This window comes from Carya illinoinensis, chromosome 5, assembly GCF_018687715.1.
Source record: "Carya illinoinensis cultivar Pawnee chromosome 5, C.illinoinensisPawnee_v1, whole genome shotgun sequence".
Classification (NCBI taxonomy): domain Eukaryota; kingdom Viridiplantae; phylum Streptophyta; class Magnoliopsida; order Fagales; family Juglandaceae; genus Carya; species Carya illinoinensis.
The window spans coordinates 39,760,265-39,777,677 of NC_056756.1; the positions used below are offsets into that span (position 1 = coordinate 39,760,265).

At 31.0% G+C, this 17,413-nt stretch overlaps 1 protein-coding gene across 2 annotated transcripts; it reads left to right on the top strand.

Moving 5' to 3' along the window:
• The first annotated feature begins 9,065 nt into the window (after nucleotides 1–9,065).
• On the top strand, nucleotides 9,066–12,680 carry LOC122311624 (receptor-like protein EIX2). 2 transcript variants are annotated; one of them, XM_043126236.1, is made up of 2 exons: nucleotides 9,066–11,945; nucleotides 12,498–12,680. In XM_043126236.1, exon 1 carries the CDS (start codon nucleotides 9,149–9,151, stop codon nucleotides 11,849–11,851), a length of 2,703 nt encoding a protein of 900 aa, XP_042982170.1. In that variant the 5' UTR covers nucleotides 9,066–9,148; the 3' UTR covers nucleotides 11,852–11,945; nucleotides 12,498–12,680. The 2 variants fall into 2 exon arrangements, with proteins under 2 accessions (XP_042982170.1, XP_042982171.1); XM_043126237.1 differs by lacking the exon at nucleotides 12,498–12,680 and having other exon boundaries at nucleotides 9,066–11,384; nucleotides 11,483–11,625.
• Nucleotides 12,681–17,413: the final 4,733 nt, after the last annotated feature.

Sequence of the window (17,413 nt, forward strand, 5' to 3'; positions counted from 1 at the left end):
TTCAAGTATATTACATGGAGAAGTTTATGAAAGATTTGCAAGTCTTACAAAGTTGGTTTCCTGGAATTTATCAAGAAAGAATTTAACTAGATCAAATAATAGTGAAGATTGGTGTACCTCAAAATTTACAATCTCTTGATCTATCAAGAAACCAGCTTCGTGGAGAAATCCCAACAAGCATTTTTTACGCAAGTTTTCTTAGTTATTTGGACTTGTCCAATAACAATTCATCTGGAAAAATACCAGTAGGAACTCAACTTCAGAGCCTCAATGACACTGGACCTGCAGGAATGTCAACAATCAGGCAAATGATGATGATGAGCTTATAACTCGAGGTTTTTATGCTGCCGCAGACCTTGGGTTTATTGCAGGATTCTGGGGAGTGTGCTGCTCTTTATTGCTCAACCTACAGTACATAACAATGCATCTCACTTCCATTGTTCGAATGATGTTGAGATAGGCTCTAAATTGCAGCAACTGATCTATGTATACTCACGTTACAAAGTTGGGTTACAAACTTAATGGTAAATATTTTGCCACACGCAATATGAACATACATGTGTATTAGTATGAATTTACGAGCCATCTTATACTTGCATCAATCTAATTATACGTTAAAAATGTAATCTCTTAGAGTCTTCCTTTGTTTGGTCATGATTTCTCCCACAATATATAGTCCACCCTGTATCGATAAACTTCTAGTATAACTAGACAGTACAATTAATTAAGTAGAAAGTATTTTCATTGTCCAACATTAATACCATGTCAAACAGCCATTAATTAACTATATTACTGTCATTCACATTCACAGCTTTTGGTGTTTAGATGGGATTAATTCATGTACTCTTTGCCTCTTATTTTGTTGAATTTGGATTTAGTACCTATGGTACAAATACTATTTAATTGCTCATATCTAAAAAATGAATTATTATAGTCATCGCTTTGTATTTCTCCCCTCATATTTAATTTCTAACAAGCATCGATGTTTCTAACAAACTAATATTAATTTGAAATTGAAACTCTTAGTTTATTTTAAAATAATATTGTTTCATTAACTAAGAGACCAGTTGTTTAGATAGTGAGATGAAATGATTTGAAAAAATTAAATTGAGAAAATTGTAATAATAAACTAGCCTCTAAATCAACGTGTTGTTTTTTTACCAGTGAGTGAGGCAGCAGAAGATGCTTCATCATTTCAATAAACTAGCCAGTTGTACTTTACTACATCAAGAGTCAAGACTTTGTGTTTATTTTTGTTCGCTCGATTAATTAGTTATACTTTTTAATTTTTATTCAATATATATTGGATCGCAAGAAGCTTTTAACCTTAAAGAATGAAGATGATCGATGCATGTTTTATTCATTTAAAAATTTTAAATCAGGGTTCTCAATGATTGTATGTATGAGATATTTCTTTTTTCTTTGGTTGTTTATATATAGTTATATCCTTTTCCATATCATGGAGTTTTCAATATTATTTTTTTCTTGTATTTTAAAACTATTTATATGTTTTCAATTTTATTTTAATGATATGCCTATTGAGTAGATAAAGTGAAACCTCCATTAGTGAACTTATTGGCTTATCAATGTCTTCTAATTACTAGTACAGTGACATTTTGGTTGGTTAAAAACTTAACAAGAGATGGATGCATAAAGTGATCGGCGTTTTATCTCAACTCATTATTATAATTTTATTAAATTTTTACATAAAATATAATATTAAATTTAACTTTTTTAAATTTTAAAATAATAATAATATTAAAAATAATATTTTAAAAATATTTTATTTAACTTTTAACTTTTATCTCAAATCATCTTATTCTAACTTACTATTCAAATAGTACCTTAAAAGTGAAGGGGTGTCGGCCGACTGAAGTAGAATCATAAATCAATATCTTAGAAGTTGAGTGTATTTCTATCAATCCAAATTACCTCTTAAGTGGGCGGACATGGGCTCATAATAAAGTCGCCCAGTGGGCAATGGGAGAAAAGACGTACATGCAGACCATGCTCGTGTTGGAAGTAAGCACTTTAGTGGGCTGTGGGCCAAACCGTCTTTGGGTTATTTTAATACGTGTTTATTCTCCTTATTGTAACCTGTATTTGTTTACTAAGAGCTCATGGGCTTGAGGGTATTTTTGTACTTTACTTATGATAGTGTAGATATGCCTGGTAAGGGAAGAAGGAAATTATCTGAAATATTTTCTGTACTGTTCTATAATAATTTAGTAATTTTCAACAAAAATTATTTATAAGTACAGCTGGTCACGCTGTTCTATACTAGTTAGTGATAAACACATTTCAAATACATACCATAAGCATTTTAAAAGCTTGCAAATGTCCAGTAGCAAAATTTGAAGAGACTAATAAAACAAAATAATATAGAAAGTTACAAAAATCATGACTAAATGATTACAACTTAAAAATCAAGACAACGTAAATGATACGGTAGAGTAAACGGATGATGTGAGTGAACAACATGAAAATAACACCAAGTATATGAATGTGTCCCATATTTGTTTTTTTTCAATATTAATTCACCTTCTACTACACGCAAATTGACTCGGTGATCGAGTTCGATTAGATTTAAAGATCAATTTGTCATGGAAATTGGATTATCAGTCTAAACCCTTTTTCCAAGCAAAAACAAATTTTCAAATAGAATTGATTGCATTGGTCCTCAAGAATACAAAAATATCTCTTGTCGCCATCTTGCTAAATAGACTTAAGGTTGGTTTGCAAATCATTTATCTCGTCTCGTCTAATTATTATAATTTTTTTCATAATTTTAAATAAAATATAATAAATAATTTAACTTTTTTAAATTTTAAAATAATAATAATATTAAAAAATAATATTTTAACAATATTTTATTCAACTTTCATCCCATCTCATATCATTTGATTTATGTAACCAAGCGTGACCTTAATTCCTCTAATTTATCCGGCTAAACAATTTTTAGCACTTGACTAAGATTGGCATCTCTCAACACGCCAATACTCCAAGAATATTAATAACGAGGAAATTAAAAGAAATAAAAATCTTAATCCCAAGAAGACAAGTAATTATGGGAACCAGTAATAAGGTATTTTTTATTTGAATTGAGATATGAATTGAACCTTATCACACTTCCTCAATCTATAATTTTTAAGGTAGAATAATTGACTCTAAAAAACATTTTATCAATTGAAATAATTTTTCAAATGACCAAAATTTATTGGACACAGAAAATTTGATTACGATAAATGGATGATGGGATTGCGGGGCATGAAAACGTATAGAAAGGTTTAGATATAGATCAAGTTTAATTGGACAACTGTCTTCCCTACTTGTTTTTCCAAATAATTGACCTTACATTACATGCAAATTACATTGACTTGGGTCAATCTAATTAAATTCGAATAAGCTTTTGTGTAGATTTGGACTCTCTTGAAATATGACCCGGGCCCCTTTTAGGCGCAGTATTCTACCATTGTTTTTTTGCATTTTGAAGGATGCTTACATGTTGGTGAATGTGAAAGAGACTAGCATTTCAGCAAAATATATCCAAAATAATTTATTATATTAATTTTTATTAATTATATAAATAATACGTTGGCATATTCTTATTAAAAAAAGAACAAGGAAAGGTTCTTTCTTGCAATACATAATGTGTTGATTAGCACATAAGAATTAGATAGTTTGATAGATTAATAATATTTGTGTTCATGTTTCTCGATTAATTTGGCTTAAGGTTAAACCAAACCCACAAACTTGGTTGAGCAAAACTTGTTTTTCGCTTCCAAGAATCATAAGGAAGAGAGTTTGTGTTTCAGAATTTATTTCTACGTCCTTCAAAGAAAATTCTAAATATAAGCTCACACACCACATTATTTTTTTTTTAACCAAATATTTGGTATATGGATAATAAATAGAAGAATTCAATTAGTTTAAGAATAATAAATCCATTTTTTTTTTTAAATATGTGGTGTGTGGGCTTGTGAGTAACAAATCTCTTTCAAAGAAAATATTATACGGATTAAGTCTCGGAAGGAATTGCTAGTCTTACAATATTGTTGGTTGTCTGGAATTTATGAAGAAATAATTTAACTAAATTAACCACTCTGAAGATTGATTTTTTAAAAGATTTACACTCTCTTGATTTCTCTCGGAACTAGCTTCGTGGTGAAATCTCATTGAGCATTTCAAATTTAAGTTTCCTACGTCATTTGGACTTGTTGAATAACAACTTGTAAAGAAAAATTCCAATTGGAGCTTACCTTCAAATTCTCAATGCTTTTGTGGTTTTGCCTCTATGGGCAGTCCTGAAATATCTTGTCGTTCTCCATTTCTAAATAAGTGTTTGGGTAATCTTCATAAAGTTTATAATGATATTGGAGTCCAAAAAAGTCATTAGATTCAGATAGTCTAGGCAGATAATGATGATGGGTTTACATTGTTGCAACAGAAACTTTAAATTTTTCTTAAATTTAAAATTCCAAGATCATTTTGTTCTAAATTTTTAAAAAACCAAATAAAATGTGTAATATTAGTTAAATCACTGATCATAGTCAAGTGCAATCTATCTATATTTTTCGTGGAGTGCTCTTCAAGACTTTTATATTTTCAATCCTATGCATGAACTTTCTTAATTTTTTCTTAACCTTTCTTCTTTTTCCTAAATGTACATATATACGTTGGTCATATATTTTTTAGCATTAAAGAAGAAAAGCTCTTCATCTAGCTTTAGATTTTGATGATGAATATGTATGGTTGGAGTAAACAAATTCAAAAGCATTCCTTTACAATCTTGTCGCATTCATTTTTTCAAGATCTATCCATTAGTTAAGATATCGTGGTTTTGAGTAAACAAATTCAAAAGCATTCCTTTTTACGATCTTGTCGCATTCATTGTTTATAAGATCTATTCATTTTTTATACTTTTACTTATTTTCTGAGGGCATTGATTGAAACTCTCTTTTTGTCATCTTCAAGAAGCGTCCCATAATAATTTTGAGCAATATTACACAACCTCCCAACTTTCACACACTACTTTCTTTTTCAAATTTTTCAAAATTTTAATTTTTTTTAAAATTTTTTTTAGTTTATTCTTTTTAAATTAATTCAATTTTTCTATTCATTATTAATATATTAAATATTTTATAAAAGAAAAAATAATAAAAATTAAAAAAAAGTGTAGTGTGCGAAAGTTGTGTAGATTTTTTGTTATTGTTTTTCTTTCTCTTCTATTGATTGTCATTCGAGCAAGTGCTTGCATGTCTAAATTTAATATATTTTAAAATATTAGTAAATAATAATAAAATAATTTTAAATAATAGTAAAATAGTTTTAATTGAAATATATTATTAAATTTTAGAAAATGAGAGGAAAATATTTAAATATAATATTATAAATTCAAAAAAAAATTATTTAAATATAATTTTAAAAATTTTATTTTCGTAAAATTTTTTTATTGCTTTTTATATTTTATTTAGAAGTTTGAAAAAGATATAATGATTAAGTAATAATTAGATAAAAAAAAATTAAAATTTATGATTTTTATTTTTAATAATATTTGAAAATAAATATTTAAAAATATCTCATATTATATGAGAATACCTCGTTGTACTAACATTAATGCCTTACTTTACAATAAAAAAATTACGAATTGATTAAAATAAAAAACCACAAAACATAGTAGACATGATCATGATTAACAATTTTTGGAGACAACTGTGACGAAGCAATGGAGCTAAAAAAATTTAAGAACCCCTCGTCAAATTCCACGACAAATTACTTAATTAAAACTGTATGCCTAATCGTTAATTGGGAAATTCGAAATAATAAATACATAATTATTTTATGACTTTTACACAGCTTTTAATAAAATATTATTATTTTTTGAATTAAAAATTAAACAAAATTTATATAAATTTAAAAGATAATATTCTCTTAATTAAATCAAAGCATGCACGAAAATCTGGAATAGTGTTTAGGTATAAAAATTTGATTGTATCTAAAATTACTCAATATAAATCTATAACTAAAAGAAATCTTCCACAGCATAAGTTTTACCGTATGAAACCGACTAATGACAAGGAACGTAATTTTTTTCCCTGTGTGTAGAAACAACAATTTCTGTCATAATTCCTTTATTTTTGCTAAAATTTTCCAAATGGTTAGCCTTCTAATTTACTCAATTGGTCCAATTAACGTTCTTAATTATCTCTTCTGGTAAAAGTTTTCATAAAGTACTTGGCCTTATGTTAAACGCCAAATCGACTCCGTCAACCCAATTAAATTTGGGGTCACCTTATATTAAACCGTATTATACGCCAAAGTTTGGATTATCTGCAAATTTAAAAGTCCTAACATGCGACTACAGATGGGATGACAGTCCTAATAGAATTGATTGCATTGCATTGGTCCCCTAGAACTAAAAAATCTCTCTTGTCGTGGTGTTGCTAAATAGACTTAAAAGCTAGTTTGTTTTCACAAATATTTATCTCATTTCATATAATTATTATAATTTTTTTAATTTTTTAATCAAAATATAATAGACAATTCAAAATTTTCAACTCTCAAAATAAAAATAATATTCTAACAATATTTTTTTTTTCAAATTTCAATTCTTAACTTTCATTTTATCTCATTTCAATCAGTCAATTTTTACCACCAAGCTAAGGTTGACATCTTTCAACAGGCCAGTAGTTCAAAGTATTAACACAGAGGAAATTAGAAGAAATAAAAAGTAAAGACTGCTGATCTAGTTAAAAGAAATTAGGAGAAATAAAAAGTTGATGGATCCTAAGAAGACAACCAATTATGGAAATCAGCAATAATGAATTTTTTATTTGAATTGAATTATGAATTAATCCTTATCGCGCTTCCTTTATAATTTTTAAAGTAGAATAATTGACTCTAAAAAAACATTTTATAAATTGAAATAATTTTTCAACTGTCTAAAATTTATCGAACACAGAAAATTTGGTTACGATGAATGGATGATGTGGTTGTGGAGCATGAAAACGCGTAGAAGGGTTTAGATATAGATAAGGTTTGAACTACTTTCTTTCATACCTTTTTTCCAAATAATTAACCTAACTTTACACGCAAATTGAATTGACTTGGGTCAATCCAATTAAATTCTAGTAAGCTTTTGTGTAGATTTGAACTCTCTTGAAATCTGGCCACTTTTAGACGCTCTATTCTACCATTGTTTTTTTTTTTTTTTTTTTTTTTTGAAAGATGCTTACATGTTGGTCCATGTGAATTAACGAGATTAGCATTTGAACAAAATAAATCCAAAAGTATTTATGATATTAATTTTGATTAATTATATAAATAATATAAAGGTTCTTTCTTGCAATACATTTATGCGTGTATGGCTTATGTTAAACCAAACTCACCAACTTGGTTGAGCAAAACTTGTTTTTGTTCTTCGAGAATCACAAGGAAGAGTGTTTGTGTTTCAGAATTTATGGCTACTTCTTTCAAATAATATATTATATGGTTGGAAGGAATTGTTGGTTAATTTTATAAAGATGTTGTCTTGAATTTATGGAGAAATAATTTAACTAAATTAATCACTCTGAAAATTGGTTTGCTAAAAAATTTGCACTCTGTTGATTATTCTGGAAACTAGCTTCGTGCTGAAATCCCAATGAGCATTTCTAATTTAAGTTTTTACAAATTCTCTCTAAAAACAAGTTTAGAAATTTTTTAGAATCTCAATTCCTAGAAATTAATTCTCTTCTATTTTGACAGAAGATGAAACCAAGCATCTAATTTATTTTGGCACTTTTATATATTTTTATTTATTTATTTTTAAAATTCCACATAATAAATTTTATTAAGTGACAACGGATGATATGACATGTATCTATTTTTTCGAGCAAAAACAAAATTTCCAAATAGAATAATTGATTGCATTAATTGGTCATATTGTGATAGGATGAGAATACCACATCATCCGAGCTAGCTCCTTGAATATCTAATAATTTTTCATTGGGAAGTACTCCTTGTAAGACCATATAGCATGTACTCAAACGTTGAACAAAGAAAGCTGTTAGATGAAAGACCAATAAGCATTTATTGAGAGAGGAAAATTTGGCACAAAGAATAGGTCAAAGTTAGCAATTGGCATAAGATCAAAGTAGTACTCCTTGTAAGATCATCATGTAGTCATTCAAGAAAGTGTCTACATTTTATTATTTTCAAGAAATTAAATGAGGGAAGAAATATGAATACAAAAAGTAGTTGGATGAAACATCAAACACTTAATTGAGGGAAGAAAAACGACACATTAATTAATTAAAGAATAGACTAAAAACTGAATTCACTCGTGTCCAAGAATTCCAACAACAAGAGTTGAGATAATGTCGAGAAAAATACCTCAAATGTCAAGATATTGTAAGTTTGAGAGTTTTTGTTTTTAGTTTTTATTTATATGTTCATACTTATATTTTTCATTATTAAGGAATTTTTATTTCTAAATTATTTTATAGGGATTCTTAATTTAATATTTTTATATGGATTCTACTTAATGTTGAACGTCCTCCTCATTAATTAATCACTCGTAGATCCCTTTATTACTCACCAAAAAATCACCCAAAATACTCTAAGAACCCTGATCATCAAGTATAGAAAAGCCCTTTTTTACAAAGTTTTTAATAAATTATTCTTAATTATTTCTCAAATTAAAAATTAAACAAAATTTATAGAAATTTAAAAGATAATATTCTTTAAAAAGTTAAATTAAAAAGATAATATCAATTTTGTCAATCTAAATGACTAAAACCAAGGTACGTAATTGGACATATAGCATGCAGGAAAACGAGTAGTAAGGATTTGGATATAAGAGTAATTAACTTTCATGACATCAGTATGACTGTATGAAGACTATTTATTTCAAATAACTGACAAATTTAGTGGTTTGTTAGTCATGTACGTACTCATGTAGGTCCTAGCTAGGAATTGAAGATTGAAATTATCAACTACTGGCCCCACGCGGTTTGCGGGCCTTACGCGGGTTTCAAAATAAATCTAAGTTCATACGAAAAACTAGTATAAAAATAAATCCAATAGTTCTCTTTGGAATATCAAAACCCATATAAGTTGCATTAAGATATAATATCTCTTATCAGTATTCTAAATAGAGAGTAAAACAATGAGAGGTTGTTATCTCCAATTTCTGCTTCTACTACTTGGCCTCTTATCATGCAATGCAACAAAACTTGGATTTAATTCCAATTTGCTTACGGATTCTAAACTCAGATGCATACAGGAAGAACGACAAACACTTCTCCAATTCAAGCAACACCTTGTTGATCCTTCCCATTGGCTGTCTTCTTGGGACAATGGTACTGAAGATTGTTGCAAGTGGAAAGGAATTAGTTGCAGCAACAAAACAGGTCATGTTGTTACGCTTGATCTCCGGGCAAATTTGCGGTATGTTAAAACTGCAACTAAATATCTAGGAGGTGAGATAAGCTCTTCATTACTTGGATTGCAATATTTGACTTACATGGACTTAAGTTTCAATAACTTTTCCGGAAAATCCTTCCCAACTTTTGTTGGCTCACTCACTAGATTACAATATCTCAATCTTTCAAACACCAATATAGCCGGAACCATTCCATTACAATTAGGAAATCTCTCGAGATTGATTTCTCTTGATCTCAGTTGGAATTATGATTTGACGGAGACACATAATCTTGATTGGTTAATTCATCTTTCATCCTTAATACACTTGGACATAAGCAGTGTTAACCTGAGCCAAGTAGTCAATTGGCCCAATAAGGTTATGATGCTCCCTTCTTTGATACACTTGAGTCTAAGTTATTGTAGTCTCTCCACAATGACTCCTCAATTGCTTTCCATCAATGCTAATTTCTCATCACAACTTCTATTTCTAGATCTCTTTAACAATCATCTCAACTGCTCCATATTTCATTGGTTGCTCAACTTCACTACAAGCGCTGTTGATCTGGACCTTGGAGCTAACGAGTTACAATGCTCCATTCCATATGCTTTTGGTAGCATGAGTTCTCTTCGAAAACTAGATCTCAACGGAAATAAGCTTGTTGGTGGCATTCCAAAATCTTTTTGGAATTTATGCTCCTTAGATTCATTGTATCTTCAGGATAACAATCTTCATGGAAATCTTTACGAATTTATGAGTAATGCATCAGGTTGCTTAGTGGACTCTTTGCAGAATTTTCAAATAAGCAACAATAAATTCACGGGACCATTGCCGCAGAGTATTGGAAACCTATCCAATCTTCATATTTTGGATGTTTATGAGAATTCCCTTGTAGGGGTGATCACTGAAGCCCATTTTTCAAATCTCTCCAAACTGAAAGAGTTATATTTAGGTTTCAACCCCTTGATTTTGAGCTTCAACTACGACTGGGTCCCTCCATTCCAATTGGATTGTATTTTTTTAAGCCATTGCAGATTAGGATCGGCTTTCCCGAAGTGGCTTCAAAGTCAAAAGAATTATCGTATACTTGATATTTCTAATGCTGGGATTTCTGACATTATCCCTACTTGGTTTTGGGACTTCCCTCCCAGGTTATACCATTTAAATATGTATAACAATCAGTTACATGGGAACTTGCCAGACTTGTCATCATCCAGACTTGATGAGTTTGCTATTATAGATTTAAGCACCAATCGTTTCAATGGTTCAATACCACATTTTCCATCAAATGTGTTATCACTAGACCTATCGAATAATAGGTTTTCTGGGCCCATTTCCTTCCTATGTGAACTCAATACTCCAACGTTATTGGAGTTTTTAATCCTCTCAAACAATACACTGTCTGGAGAGCTTCCAGATTGCTGGACATATATTCCTGACTTGGTTGTTCTTAATTTGGCCAATAACAATTTCTATGGAAAAATACCAGACTCAATGGGCTCCTTAGTCTTGGTTCAACTTTTGCATTTAAGCAACAATGGATTTGTGGGAAAGATTCCAACATCCCTTCAAAAATGTAGCAAGTTAATAACCATGGACTTGGGAGCAAATAACTTGTCCGGAATGGTACCTCCATGGATTGGTGATAGTTTTCCAAATTTGGTTATTCTTAACCTACGATCGAATCAGCTTTTTGGAAGTTTGCCTTTGAACCTATGTCGTCTACAACATATTCAGATCTTGGACCTTTCTTTGAACAAGATTAATGGAACTATTCCAGAATGTATCTACAATTTGACTGCAATGTCTCATACAATGGATACAATTTCAAGTGCCATTTATGCAAGCAATTCAATTGGATCTTATACAGACTCTGCATCCTTGGTATGGAAAGGAAGAGAGTTTGTGTTCAAAGATTTCTTGGGACTTGTGAAGATGATTGATTTTTCAAATAACAAATTACATGGAGAGATTCCAGAAGGTATTACTAACCTTACAGAATTAATTGCCTTGAATTTATCCAGAAACAATTTATCTGGATTAATCCCTCTGAAGATCGGTTTGTTGATAAATTTGGAGTCTCTTGATTTATCTAGAAACCAACTTTATGGTGAAATCCCAATGAGCATTTCCAACTTAAGTTTCCTCAGCCAGTTGGACTTGTCCGCCAACAACTTATCCGGCAAAATCCCAACAGGAACTCAAATACAGAGCCTCGATGCTTTTGCATTTATGGGAAATCCTAAACTATGTGGCTCTCCACTTCCAAACAAGTGTCTAGAAGATCTTCATCCAATTTCCACTAACACTCAGGGCCACAAGAATGATAATGTTCAGGCAAATGATGATGATGGATTTATAACTAAAGGATTTTATGTTGCTGCAACTCTTGGATTCATTGTAGGATTTTGGTGGGTGTGTTTTATATTAGCACTTAATCAATGCTAAATATACAGTATATAATGAAACTTCTTACTCCCAATGCTTGAACGATGGTGGCAGCAGCTCTATGTATGCTCACTTTATAAGGTTAAATTTTAAGGTAAAAGTCTTCTCCTTGTACTTTATATACATATTCATAAATTAGTGAAATCCTTCACCACATATAGTAGGAATATATATATATATATATATATGCTATGTCAATATATTATAATATGAATATATAATCGTTAGCATGTCTTTATACTTAAAGTCTCCAACTTGCATCCCTTGAATTTTTTTAAAAATCTCATCAAGATTATATAGGAAATATTAGTTTTTAATATTCTCATGTTGAATTTAGCTTTAGTAAGTCGCTTCAAGTGGTATATAGTATGTTTAATGGTTCCTCTATTATGCAAAATTATTTTAGTCCCCTGTTTTTTTTTTTTTTGGCATCCATGCATTTAATTATATGTTAAAAATGTCATCTATTAGTGTCGTCCTTTGGTTGGTCATTTCTCCCTCCATAACCCTCCCCAAGGCGCCTAGCTCTCACACTTGATCTATAAAAGAGCATTATTTTAGTCCTCTCTTTCCATTTAATTTCTAATTACAAGTATTATTGATGTTTCTATCAACCTAATACTAATTGATGTTTCTTAATTACCAGGGATCCAACAGGAGGAGATGTTTCATCATTTCAATAAACTAGTTCTACTTTACTACATCAAGTCTTTGTGTTTTTGTAATTTCTTTTATTGGATCAGTTTTACTTCTTAATTTTAATTCAATGTATTTGATCAAAACAATCTTGTATTCCCAAAAGAAAAAAATATTGTTGTTTGTTAGCAAATTCACGTGTATAATAATACATTAAAGTTTAGAATATGAAAATAGAATAATGATACATACTACTATATAGACCACATCAAGAACGTAACAAAAGCATCTAACAACCAAGCCGAAAGAAAAATGACATAGAGACAACTTTTCATCTAAGCAATGTGGAATTATTGTAAAGAGCAAGAATAAGAAGTTATTCCTCCTAAAAAATGTGGATTACCATATACTGCTTATACTCACTATTCAGTATAAGATATCACAATTATATTAACCACTTAAATAACAGCTAAGAGAAATGATATTTGTAGTTGTAGAATGTACAAGCATCATGTAATCTTTTTAAAAAAAAATGAGTAAATATAGAACCCACGTGAAAAAATTAATTTTTTAATAATAAACCTCATTCTTTTTTAAAAGAATTGTGCAGAACTTACATACTCTATAGCAATAGTCATTATCTAAATAACACGCATGACTAAGAATGACAAAATATAAAATTAAAAAAAAAAAAAAGATTGTGGTGGCCATTATAGTATTTCTAGCAAAGTATTTCTCGTGCCATTATAGTATAAAAGATTGTGGTGGCCTCAAGATAATTCATTAAACTGGACCAGTATTCAACATGGGCGTACCCCTTTTTTCTTACGTTCTAGGCCCAAGGGCCAAGCCATAGGCTCATTATATTATTTGGGGTGAAGTCGATAATTGGCCTAATTCTCTACTTTCTCTTTTGAAAAATAAAGAGTTCTGAGTTTCAATTTATATAATAATGGGTGGGAATAGACCCAACATGACCAAATTGCCTTACAACGTTTGATTGCAAAAATGTATATCCAATATGGGATTTGCTAAAATTAAGTAATAATATCTTTTTTAATTTTTATCTAGAGACTAATGTTAAATACAGTACTAGTTATCTAAGCCTATTGTAATCTATTTGAAAAAAATGAGGCCGGCTATTGAAAAAATAAATTTTTTCATATGGGCTCCAACTTTGCCCACTTTATTTTAAGGGAAGCGCGGAATTTTCACACCTTACTATTGTGAACAAAATAGATGATTTAATTATTAATGAAAAATACCATTTTAACTAACTGAGTCAAATATATGAAAATATAGAATATAATCATAATGTAAAGAAGGAGAATTTTTAAGGAGCAGGGAAAATTAACATAAAGAGGAGCAACACGTAGAGAAACACATAATAAGTGCATTAAATTTAATTGACAAATTTCCATTTCTATACGTTAAAAATAGTTATCTCCATATATTTTAGAATAATGCTACATGCAGTGACACCTCCGACTCTCACGTACGGAAATGCAAGAATTGTGATATCGGAATATTGACAATACGGGTCACGCACCCTAACGACAAGTACTAAGTGTGTGCACATGCAACAAATGTAAAACAAAACTCGCAGCAGATAAGTTAAATTTAGTCAACTAAATACCAGAAGTTTAAATACATACATATCAAAATAAAAGTATTTCAAATATTATACATTTATCCAGTGAAAGTAAAGTAAAAACCAATATTTACATAGCCAAAAAATGATACACAACCCGTGATCTAAAGTGACCACATGCCACTCCTCCAGCGAAGCCGATCCGTCAGGCTCAACATCTTCTTCTGCATCAAAATCTACAATACCATAAAACGGTACCGCAAGGTATCGAATACTATAAGATTATGAGTTTCAGTAAGTAATAAACCAAAATAACCTAAGAGATAAAAATACATTCATGCAACCAACAAACATGCGTGCACATGAAGAAACATGCATGTGACTCAAAAACATTCTCCAAAAATAACCACCCGCCATTTTCCTAGAAAATAACCCAATCATAAGATCCACAATTTTTTCAGAAAATGATTCACATATCCATTAATCATGAACCTGTTATTTTCTCAGAAAATGACCCATTAACCAATTATCAACTCACTATAGGAGGGAATCACAAACGGGACTCTACCTTCATCCCTGCTTACCACCATCCCTACCACGTGCACCGTAGGCGGGAATCATAAGCTGGACTACCACCATCCCTGCTTATCACCATCCCTACAGCTCCCACTGTAAGCAGGAATCGCAGGTGGGACTACCACTATCCCTACCGCGTGCACTATAAGCGAGAATCACAAGCGAGACTCTACCACTATCCCTATAGTTCCTTTCCACACAAGGGGTACCTAGCAGAGTATTATAGAGGGGAATCGCATGCGTGAATTGTAGGCGAGACTCTACCATCATCCTTGCTTACCACCATCCCTACAGTCAATTTTTCCTCTCTCTCAATCCTTTCATTTCATTCATTACAAACATACCGAAAATCTTCTCTCACATGAAAACCCAGTTTTCATTTACAACACATGAATATGCATGCCATAATGCAATAAAATATCATGACACCAAAACACAACATAATACATGCAAGCATAATTCATCTCAATAAACAAACCCTTCCTCAAATTCAACCCAGCCCCTATAATCCTCGAACTCAAAGTTCGGCACAACCAACCAACTGCAAAAAATATGTTAATGCAAAAATATATTTAAACCTCAAGAAATTCTTTAGAAAATTACTTATAGTAATGACATATAATTTTCGAATGATCAAGGAGGTGCAACAAGTGGCAACACAACAACGCAACAGTGTATTTTGAACTATGGCAGTGGGTCTCAAAATGTCCAATTTTGAACGGGGACAAATGAAGACTTGGGATGGTTAGGGAAGTGTTTAGAAGTGTTAGTGAATCAAATGGTGGTGGTGGATGGTCGTAGGTGGCGGCATGGGAGGCAGCTAGAGGACAAAAGTTCAAATCGGAAATAGAGTTCAAGGGGCTTCAATTGTGGCGGATCAGAGTTGAGGATAGGTGGTTTAGATAGCTGGAGGGCCAACAGTAAGGTGGTGAAAAGATGGCGACCAAAGGTGGTGCCACGAAGGCACTGGAACACAAGGACCACGCGGCTTAAAGCCGTGCGTGGAGGCTAACGGCGGCGCAAGAGGGCTGAGAACGAAGAGGTGAGGTCGCCAGTTGGTGGGGAAGAGAATGGGAGGGGTACTAGAGGCCACAAAAGGCATACGGCGGCGCATGGGGAGGACAGAAAAAAACGACTGGGAGAGGGGAGGGGACGTCGCACGCAGGGGGAAAAGCAGAGGAAAAATGAAGGAAAAAAAAAAGAAAGAAAAAGAGAAAAAGAGAAAAGAGAAAGGGAAAAAGAAAAATGAATGGAAAGAAATGAGACAAGGCCTTTTTCAACTCAGGGTCTCAAAACTGATCTAACGAAAAATAATTTCAAAACGGCGAGTTAAATAAAATAATTTAAACGCAATGACTAAATAAAAATAAAATAATAAAATCCAACAATAAAACATTAAAATAATTTAGAATAAAGAGTAATTTAAATAATGAACAATATTTAAAACAAGAAAATACTTTAAATTAAATTTCACAGTTAAAAGTCTTAAAATAATACCATTTAAATCATCTAAAATTTAAAACAAAAAAGCTCAAAATCTTAATTAATTAAATAATTTACTTAATTAAAATACACGTAAATACGTGATATCACACTTGCAATAGTGAAATGTATAAGCATTATGCAGTAGTTTTAAAAAGGAATAAAATTCACTATTAAAAATTAATTTTCTCTTTTCTAATAGATCCCTTATTTATTCCCACTTTTAAAAATAACTACGCACTCCCTATTACAATTATCATTTGTCTATATTTTTTGTCTATCAGCATCACGTGCAATGTGTTGGAGTTCTGTAGCAATTCGATGGAAAAGTGAAGAAGGAATTACGTCTTTCCATCTAACGCTAAAACCAGACAGCACCCACCTTCATTCCACGATGGAATTCTTTTTATCCCTAGAAAAACAATGCGAATTTAGTGAACGGAATGCTTAAACAAAATAAAGACATACTCCACGGCTTTGTGTGCTCTACGCAATCCTTAATTATTGCTGCATTAAGCCTGTAATTGGGTTAGATAAGTTTCATTTCATTGTTCCCTTTGGCTTTGAGTAATTTTCTTAACTTTCTAGTTTTATTTTTCTTTATGATTTTTTTTATGGAATTTTTCTTGGAGATTCAATCAAACCAGTTTTTCTAAATCCTTTCCTAGTTCGTTTATTTACTCATGCCAAAATCCTTATCATCTTGATTTTTTTGGGACCCAAGTCCTTGATCTGTTGGATTTTAAAGTTTTCATGCCTAATTTCTTCACATGATTTAGTACCATCATTGGTGGGCTTCCTCGTTTCTTTTCTGAAGACTTAATCTCGTTTATATATTGATATGGATATTGTTTTTCTTCTTTTCTCTTTTATTTATCATTGACTTGTTGCTTTGCTATGTATTAGGTAGCTCTGGCTGTCTGGCTCGCTTTTGCATCGTAAAGAACAATTCTTGAATTTACATATTGCTTTCAAGCTCTCTGATTCTCAGGGTGATTTTCTTTTTTAATTTAATTCATCAACGTTTTTGAATCTGAGGCATACAAAACATTTGCTCGGCTTGTTTTACATTTTTTTCTTATGATCTGTGAATATGTGCGAACATATAATTGATTTTTTAACAAAATATCGAGTATTTATGTTTGTTGTCTGTAACCAAGTTTGGTAAGCTTGGCAAAGAGTGCTTTCTAGGTAGGGATTGCTTGCGATAGAAATGCATTGTGAGAGGGATTGGGAAATGGGGATGTATAATGTATTAGACATATTTTTGTTGTAAG

What these genes read in the sequence shown, in the direction of transcription:
- LOC122311624 (XM_043126236.1), top strand. Translation starts at nt 9,149, where the DNA reads ATGAGAGGTTGTTATCTCCAATTTCTGCTTCTACTACTTGGCCTCTTA.